The sequence below is a fragment of the Lontra canadensis genome, unplaced genomic scaffold (assembly GCF_010015895.1).
Source record: "Lontra canadensis isolate GAN:19392208 unplaced genomic scaffold, GSC_riverotter_1.0 scaffold35, whole genome shotgun sequence".
Lineage (NCBI taxonomy): Eukaryota > Metazoa > Chordata > Mammalia > Carnivora > Mustelidae > Lontra > Lontra canadensis.
The window spans coordinates 4,492,222-4,501,879 of NW_022631029.1; the positions used below are offsets into that span (position 1 = coordinate 4,492,222).

General features: G+C 54.7%; 1 protein-coding gene across 1 annotated transcript; it reads left to right on the top strand.

Moving 5' to 3' along the window:
- The first annotated feature begins 955 nt into the window (after nucleotides 1-955).
- Nucleotides 956-8,767, top strand: CLEC3B (C-type lectin domain family 3 member B). Its single transcript, XM_032867824.1, has 3 exons — nucleotides 956-1,220; nucleotides 5,680-5,778; nucleotides 8,345-8,767. Exons 1-3 carry the CDS (start codon nucleotides 1,112-1,114, stop codon nucleotides 8,743-8,745), a joined length of 609 nt encoding a protein of 202 aa, XP_032723715.1. The 5' UTR covers nucleotides 956-1,111; the 3' UTR covers nucleotides 8,746-8,767.
- The last annotated feature ends 891 nt before the right edge of the window (nucleotides 8,768-9,658 follow it).

Consider the following 9,658-nt stretch of genomic DNA (forward strand, 5'->3'; position numbering starts at 1 on the left):
ATCTGCCATCATGGGATATCCTCCACCATTCTAGTAGTTACCTGCCTCTCTGAATTGGCCCCTCCCGTCTCAGATGATGAGAAAACCGGCTCCTTTTGTCTATAACAGATTTGCTGATTTGATGGATTGGAGCCCTGTATGTAACCTACCTCTTACCCGTCCATGCCCCCACACCCGACCTCCCATGCAGGATCATCTCCTCTTCTCCTCACTTGGACCCCAGCTCTCCATACAGGGTCCCTGTCCCTGCATCCCCCCCGGATGCCTTTCTCCACCCTGTTGGGCCAGGACGGTCTTTTCTTCCTGCTCCACCCCGTCCCGTGTCTTCCCCCTCTCCCCCTGTGGTCACCTCTGCTTCAGGATAGGATGGTGGAGAGACAGAAACGTGAAGCAAGGAGAGGATTCCCTGGTATTTTTACCCAAAGATGCACCGAATGTATAAAGACAGAACCACAAAATTATCTATGCACTCAGGCGCCGAGCCCCAGGTCACGGAGTGTACCTGTTTTGAGCTAATGCTGGGGAAGGGGGCACGTCTACTCCTGCCCAACGAAACTGCTCAAGAGATGTGCACTCGGACAACGACCGTGTATATATCAGAATTCTAGAAAACAGGGCGCCTGGGTGGCTCAGTGGGTTAAAACCTCTGCCTTCGGCTCAGGTCATGATCCCAGGGTCCTAGGATCGAGCCCCTCATGTGGCTCTCTGCTCGGCAGGGAGCCTGCTTCCTCCTCTCTCTCTGCCTGCCTCTCTGCCTACTTGTGATCTCTGTCTGTCAAATAAATAAATAAAATCTTTAAAAAAAAAAAAAGAATTCTAGAAAACAGTGAGTCTGCTTTAGAAGGCAGGGCCAGATCGCTGGGTGGGTGTTCCCCGGGCAGCCAGGCTCTCTCAGGCCTGCCTCTTTTGCAGGCTTTTCTTTCTTTCTTTCTTCTTCTTCTTCTTTTTTTTTTTTTTTTTGGCAAGCCACGCAGCCCCGTCTGGGAGGGTTTCCTGGACAGAGGTCTCCGTGGCTGCTGCCTTAAGACTTGCGGGCCGGGCGGTGGCCGCCACTCCTCTCCGGACCCAGGCCAAAGCAGGCAGCAGCTGCAGCCCCAGCCGGAGCAACAGCATGGAGCTTTGGGGGGCCTACCTGCTCCTCTGCCTCTTCTCGCTCCTGACCCAGGTCACCGCTGAGCAGCCAACCCCCAAGGTCAAGAAGGCTGCAAATGTCAAGAAAGGTAAGGAGGGGGACAGGGCTCCTGTCCCTCTTTGATCACCCTCTTTGTCAAGGCTTCTTATGTTCCTTCCCTTCATATTCCTTCTTGATAAGTCCAGGGAACTTTTGTGAGCTACCCCTGGACCCTGTATCTTCAGTATCAGGGGCGGTTGTCAGACTTGGAAGGATCCCAGACTCTTAAAATGAGACAGAACCTTCCAGATCTTCTAAACCGACACCCACTCCCCCCATCTCCACCCTCCTATATGTTAAAGAAATCAAACCTGGGGTATGGCAATGCCAATGGGCTCTGCTTTGTAATCTCCAAACCTGGGGTTACTCCACTATAAAATGGGGATGGTGGCATTTGCCAAAAGAAAGCCATCTGGTTAGGATTTAATGCTATAAAGCCCAGTGCTTGGCCCCTATGATCTACTTCATGCACAGGGAAAAAAAGGACCCAGTTAATTCTCCATGGGATAGCGTATCACGCAGTCTTGAGAAAACAAAATGTGGGAACCCAAACTAGGATGCCAGGAGCAGGTTTGCATGCCGTCCATTGCCTCTGGGTTTGGGGTGTCCTTGGGTTGCCTTGGCTGCTGCAGGGCCTGCCCTTGGAGGCCTGCGTGCCTGTGGTGAGGTCACCCCAGGCTGTGTTGAGACAACATTAGTGAAACACCATGGCAATGAACCGGCCTGTCACCCCCACAGGACTCTGAGGCTCTGAGGCTCTAAGGCTCCGAGAGAGAGTTCCAGGGAATAAGAATGTGGATTTAGGCAGAGAAAGGGGCAGCCAGAGCCAAGAGCCTGGAAGAGGCAAGGCGAGGGGCTGTGGGCCGTCCTCAGGCTGCTCTCTGAGCCTCCTCTGTAGATGGATAGCTGCCCGTTGCTGTGGACTAGTGGAATGTGGAAAGGTCCCTTGGGACAGTGGAGATGCCCCCCCACCCACCCACCCACCCAGGGCTGTGACAGAGAACGGAGCAGATGTGTGGATGACAGATAATGACCTCCAAGGTTCAGTTTATAAAGTTAAGAACAGAAAGTTCAAAACAGAATGGATTCCATGCAGACATTTATTTTGAAGTGTGGGTTTATATACAAATACACATTTCCTTTTATTTATTTTTTTTAAAGGTTTTATTTGTTTATTTGAAAGAGAGAGAGACAGCGAGAGAGGGAACACAAGCAGGGGGAGTGGGAGAGGGAGAAGCAGGCTTCCGGCGGAGTAGGGAGCCTGATGCAAAGCTCGATCTCAGGATTTGGGGATCATGACCGGAGCCGAAGGTAGACGCTTAACGACTGAGCCACCCAGGCACCCCCACATTTCCTTTTATGTGAGTCAGATTTTTTCTGGAAGGATCCACAAGAGTTAGTGACAGTGATTACCTCTGGGAAGAAAAACTGGGGAGCTGAATGCAATGTCAGTCAGAAAGGAGACTGTAATGTTTTGAACTGTTTGGGTTTCTGAAAAGGTATATGCAGGTATTACCTCCTGCAAAATTTTCATGAAAATGCAAAGAGTCAATATCACACATGACTGTGTCCATGAGCATTACCTAAATTACCACCCAGGGATGGTCTTCTAAAGGAGGCACAGTTCCAAAAGCAGATAATAGAATTTTTAAATGTGGAAAATAGTTGCTAATGTCTCAACTCCCAGAGATGTAGTATTTAGTTATTTCATCATGCAAATCATGTATCATATGAAAAAGGAGAAGGCCAAACCAGAAAATGACTTGGTCCTTTCCGGCGCCATCACATGCAAACCTGGCCCTAGGGGGTCTCCACAGAGGGGGCGCCCTGGAAACCTGTGGGACCGCTGACGACACTGGTGGAATGTTCTGTCCAGCCCTGGCCTCTTGCAGGAACCCGCTTCGGTGTGCTGTGACTCACCTGGTTTGTTTCCTTCCACCAGCAAATGCTTCCAGAGCGCTTTTCCACAGAGGCGCCGATATATGGGCTGAGCACCCTAGGGAAGGGTCACCACCCTGCTTGTTAAGGTGCAAATCGGCCCAGGAACTTTGGTGGCCGAGCACCCTAGGGAAGGGTCACCACCCTGCTTGTTAAGGTGCAAATCGGCCCAGGAACTTTGGTGGCCGAGCACCCTAGGGAAGGGTCACCACCCTGCTTGTTAAGGTGTAAATCAGCCCAGGAACTTTGGTGGCTCTCACTTGGGTGCCAGCACCATCTTGGAATCTGTTACAATCCAGGAGCCTGCGCACCCCACCCCTGGAGATGCTGGATCTGGGGGTCGGGGGATGGAGCAGCATCTGCCTTTTCCACAAATCTCCAGTGATTCCAAGGAGCTACCACGATTGAGAATCCCAGAAACAAACTAGCTCTAGGTGCCGTGGGCACAAGCGGGGGAGGGAGTCCAGAGGAGGAGCAACGTGGTGCCTGGGATGGGGTTGGGGGGGATGAACAGATAGGGGAGGCTGGCAAAGGGAAGAGAGGATGGCTGTGTGGCAAGCTCCCCCCTTCCCTGGCCAGGGTCAGGGGAGAGCTCTGGGTGCTTACAGGAGCTCATCTGCTCCTAGGTGGGAGGTGTCTCCCTAGCCGGCTATATGAGGTCAGCTGGGGGTAATGCATGCCGGGAAGGCTCAGGTGGCTAGAGCTCTAGTGGCTGTGTGGCCACACCTGGCAGGGAGGCTCAGGTGGGCAGGTTGGCTGCAGGGGGCTCACAGGCACTCAGAACAGGGACTGGGGAACCTGGAGGGTGTCCATTTCAATCACAGGCATCAGGAACCTGAGGCTCAAAAACGGAGAGGGGTAGCACAGGGCCTCCTGATTCCTCGCCCAGAGCTGTAGACATTCCCTACTCATACACCTTCCTCGGGTAGAGTACTGTTAGTGCCTTCCTCCTTGACCAGTTCCTGGAGGACCCCTTGCACACATGGGCACCTGGGTGCAAATTACAAAGGTACCTTTCTGAGCTGCCAAACTGTAGAAAGGCACCCCTTTCTCTGATCTGACCCAGCATAGCCAGGGCAAGGCTAGGGACTAGACATGAGCCCCCACTAGTCCCCTCAGCTGAGTGCCTTTGTGCAGTATCCAGCCTGCACCACCTAACTTGACACCCTGTGCTGATACATTATATGACTGGTACAGAGCTGCCATGAACTTGCCAAGACAGAGGCCCAGCACGAGGCACACATAACCCTGCCAGGCTAGTTTGCCAACCCTAAATCCCCCCCCCCTTTTTTTCCCTTGCTCATTCTGGTGTTATTTTCCTCATATTTGGTAAATTACATCACTAGTTTCTGTATATACAAGTATGTTTCTTGCTTGCATTTGTTTCCTGAGATTCCTGAGGTGCAAAAGCATCTTATGGGTGGACAAAAGCTCTGACTTCATCGCTCATGACCTTGGACTCCATGCAGGCACAGCTAAATGGACCATGGAAGCACTTCCCCGCCTTCCACCCCAAGCCACACAGCCTTTTCTGAAGCCCCTGGGATTTCAGTAAGACAGGGGTCCACCCACAGAGCCCTCCACATACACACACACAGAGACGCTTCCCACCTTCCCCTGCTGGCTCCCGCACAACCAGCTCCCAACAGGTTTTTGTGCTCAGGATGGCTCACATTAGGACTCTGGTCCTGGGCTGTCACAAGTGGGTGTGGGGGATCAAGCCCAGAACCATATGCGCCCTGGGTTCAGCCAGCCCTGACCCCTGCTGGCTCTGAGCTCTTCCATCTTCATCTGGCTCTGGTTTCCTGTTTGTGAAGTGGGACTCTGGAAGAGATGCTTCCATGGGTCACAGGGTCTGTTGTGAGCCACGTGCTTTCTCACTCTTAGTCTCTATTTTCTTCAGAGTCCCCTAAAGTGGGGCCATTATCATCCCCTTTCACAGATGAGCAACTTGCCCCAGGTTACTCACATCCTCAAGACCTCAGTGTCCTTGCACATGAGCACCTGTTCCGCCACACCACGCCCTGGGCTGGAGCGCATGCTCTGCTGGTCCGTGTCCCGTTGCTCCAGCCTTGGGAGGTGAACTTGGCAGGTCTCAAGGGCATCTGGTTCTGCTTCCTATGCTTTGCTCTCCTCTGGAGCTGGGAGGGTGGTAGGGGATGCCCCCCTCCCCGGCCCCTACCAATCCCAACTCCAAACGACCCCCAGCTACACTCCTCAACAAACCACAGGTCTCTCTTGAATCAGAGCAGGTGAAGGGTGGGTCTCTGGGCAGGTGGAGAATGACAAGCGATTCCTCAGACTACCATCAGCGGGGACCGGGAGAAAGCAGTGCAAAGTATCAAGGTCTAGGGTCCTCCTTTCCCTTGTCCACCTTGTGGCCGATAGAGTGAGGGCTTCTCCCTAGAAGGGGCAATCCAGGTGATAACTGGAAAGGCAGCACAGCAGAGCTAAGAGCAAGACTGTTCCTTCCAGCTGTTAGCAAGACACTCCATGTCTTTGTGTCCGTCCTTGCCCCGCCCCCATCTCTCACTGCCTTCTTCACTGCTTTGTGATTGTGTGCATCCTAGATGCTGTGACCCCGAAGATGTTTGAGGAGCTCAAAAACCAGCTGGACAACCTGGCCCAGGAGGTGGCGCTGTTGAAGGAGCAGCAGGCCCTGCAGACAGGTGAACGTAGACGCGCGGGGCGGTGGGGGGTGGGGAGGGGAGCGCAGCCGAGAAGGGCTCAGGCAAGGGCAGCCAGGCAGGCGCCTGGAAGTCTCCATTGAGGACCGGGGCCCCAGCTGTCAGGATCCAGGGAGCCCCCTCCTCCACGGGCCGATCCCCCGACACGTGTGCCTATGGGAATGCTCTCGAAGGACAAAAAGCCTCCCCATTACCGCCCATCGGAAGCGTGGCCCCAGGAGCGCTGTGTGGAGCAGGGACAGCAGCCTTCCTCATGAGCCCCCAGAGGACCCTCCACTCAGCCCATCCCCCACAGCCCTAAGGGGCACATTAGCGTCACTCCCCTGTGCCTCACTGCATTTGCTGGTGCTGACGCTCTTCATCATCCTAATTATGTCAAGGCGGGGTTTATCCTACCCATTTGAAATGGGGGAAACTGAGGCACAGAGAGGTCATGTTCCTCGCCCACACTCACCTGGTTGGTTAGTAGGTGAGGATCTGGATGGGAGCAGCCTGCCCAGTGCGCCCTGGGTGTGAGGAAAGGTGGGTTTGGGGCTTCCTGACTCTGCGCTCACCGGACAAGCAAGGGTGGACACAGGCACACAGCTGCAGAGCCTGGGGGCAAGGTCAGGCCCCCTCCCCGGCCAGCTCATCTTTCTCTCTCCGCCCCCCGCCCCACATCATGTTCCTTTCATAGCTTCTCTAGCCCACCTTCTCCTTTGTAAGTGTGCCCTGGGGAGCACAGAGAATACAAACAGTAGTAGATAACACTCACACATGAGCATCCTGCGGGCCTGGCACTGCTCCAAGTGCTCTATGTACAGAAAACCCCTGCTGGGGCTTATTACTATAACCCGCCTCCATTTCCCACAAAGACATGGAGTGTCTTGCTAACAGCTGGAAGGAACAGTCTTGCTCTTAGCTCTGCTGTGCTGCCTTTCCAGTTATCACCTGGATTGCCCCTTCTTGGGCAATCTACAAATCTCCCTGTGGTCACAGCTACCCTCTCACCTGATGCTTCTCTGACAGCATGTCCCAAACCTTGGGTCCTCTGCTCCCCTCGTGCCTCCTCAGAGACCTCCAGATCCTTCTCACTGGGCAGTTTGCACCCACTTCCTCCCACGCAGGTCTCTCCTTTCAGCATGCACAGTGACCAGCTTTCTGTCCCTCTAAAGTGCCACAATCTGTCCTTCCCACCACGGGGCCTTTGTACCTGCTGTTCCGGCAGCCTGAATTACTCCCCCCGAGATCCACCTACTATGTGGCATCCCTGTCTGAGAACTCTGTAATCCCTCATCTCAGTCAGGCTCCTCAGTTATAACTCCACAAATTGATGTTCCTTCCTTCATCGTATTTATTGCAGTTTGTAATAATCTATTCATTTGCTTATTTAAGTCTGCCTCCCCCACTAGATGGTAAGCCCCAGGAACAAAGGGGCCATATTTGATTGCCTTGTCTCTTCCACCACATTGCCCACCATAGTGCCTGCCACATATCAACACTCAGGAAATTGTTGTTGAAGGGTGGACAAACACGTGACTTTGTACAACCTGCTTAACATAGCAGGTAGGGTGAAGGGGCTCTAGAAGGGAAGAGTCTACCATGCTTTGCTTCCAGTAAACAGAACACCTAACAGTAGCTTAAACAAAAATTGAGTCTGAGAGTGGGTAGCTGTAAGTTTTTGTTCAGAAGCTTTGCCTCATGGTGCCAAAATGGCTGCCCCAGCTTCAGGCATCCTGCTGGTATTCAAGGCAAGATGTAGGAGAAAAGGTGGCCCAGCTATTTCTCAGGAGAGTGAAGGTCTTCCGTTCCCACCTTATTGATCAGAGCTCTATCATATGACCACCTGTAGCTTCGATGCAAGAAGGAAGCTTTCCCAGCCTCTGTAGTGGAGGCAGACAAGGGAGAAGGGGATGGAGAATGGATGTTGGTTGGGTTGACCAACAGTATCTGCCCCAGAGAGAAAGTTTAGAAGCACGGTGCCATTCTGGGTGACAGTCTCCTCATCTGTAGAGTGGAAGGTGTAGGGGGAGATTACTGGGGGAGCTCTAACATCTCTCTCATGTCTAACCTTTGTGCTTGGCCAAAGGCCATATAACCTAGCCAGCACTAGCCCCCTGAGGTGAGGTGATGGACTTCCTGGCACGAAGTTCATGGCAAAAGGCAGTTCTTCCCTTCCACCCCCTCCCCCATGTCTGCGGATTCCCTGGAGGTTCACAGCCTCCCACGCGGACAGGGCTCCTCAGAATTCCACCGCCTTGACCAGAGCTGAGCCTGTCTCTACACTGGCACCCCCCCCCCCCCACCACCCCGCCAGGCACTGGATGTGGTGCCCAGGGAAGGGCGGTGACCTTGAGCAAGGGGCTGTCCTCTGGCACGGGGATCCCGGCTCTGCCTCAGTGCCCATCACAGCACTAGCCTGGGGTGGGGGTGGGCTGTCCAGGGCCCACAACGGGGTCGCAGAGGCGGGGACTGCAGGAGGGTGGGCGGGCCCTGGGGGTTGGCCTGGGGCTGGGGACCCTGGACACCTTGGCTGATTGCCGTCTCTTCCCCCCTTTCCCCCTCGCAGTCTGCCTGAAGGGTACCAAGGTGCACAGGAAATGCTTTCTGGCCTTCACCCAGGCCAAGACCTTCCACGAGGCGAGCGAGGACTGCATCTCGCGCGGGGGCACGCTGGGCACCCCGCAGACGGGCTCCGAGAACGACGCCCTGTACGAGTACCTGCGCCAGAGCGTGGGCGCGGAGGCCGAGATCTGGCTGGGCCTCAACGACATGGCGTCCGAGGGTGTCTGGGTGGACATGACCGGCGGCCACATCGCCTACAAGAACTGGGAGACGGAGATCACGGCGCAGCCCGACGGCGGCAAGGCCGAGAACTGCGCCGCCCTGGCCGGCGCGGCCAACGGCAAGTGGTTCGACAAGCGCTGCCGCGACAAGCTGCCCTACATCTGCCAGTTCGCCATCGTGTAGCCGCCCAGCCGGCGGGGAGGGGGAGGGGAGGGGGAGGGGCGGGGGGCGCGCAGCCCCGATCCCCGCTCGGCCCGCACCCCGCCCGCCCTCGCGCAAATAAAGCTGGTGCCGCTGGGCCGCGAGTGGCTGCGCCTGTGCTGGGCCGGCGGGGCCCAGAGCTCTGGGGAAGAGGAGGGGAGGAGGGGAGGAGGGGGCTAGGGGAAGAGGGGGAAGGAGAGAGTGGAGGAGGGGAGGGAAGGGGGAGGAGGGGCGGAAGAGGTGGAGGGGAGCATAGGGAGGGGGAAATGAAAGAGGTGGAGAAGAGAGGAGGAGGGGGGAAGGGAGGAGGAGGAGGAGAGAGAGGAGAGGGAAAGCGAGCTGGGCACACACACTTCACACCACCAACGGATTCTCAGCAGGAGGACAGAAAAGAATAAGGGGAAACAGAACCCCTGACAGCTGCTGTCTTTTTCCTTTGTATAACTTCTTAACATCGCAGAATTTCCAACTTACAGAAAAGTTGCAAGAATTCCTGGATACCCTTCATCCAGATCTTCCAAATATGAACATTTCCCCATATCTGTTTTATCCTTTTGTTCTCCCCCCAAAGCCATTTGACAGTAAATTGCAGACATGATTCCCCCTTTACCCTGAAATGCTTCAGTGTATTTACTTAGAGAGCAAGGGCATTTTCTTCCATAGGCATTATTATCAAAGTGGGGAAATTGACATGGACACAGTAATTGTCAAAGTCACAGCCCTGATTCCCATGTCTAGGTTTCCTTTTGTAAACTCCACTTCCACATGCTGGAATCCAGTATTCCCTCCCCAACTCCAGGGAAGAGGTGACACCATCCCTTTCTGTTGTGTGGGTCCATTTCTGGGTCGCACTGATATCTGAGTCCTGCTGGGGGCTGAGGGGTGGGGGTAGGAA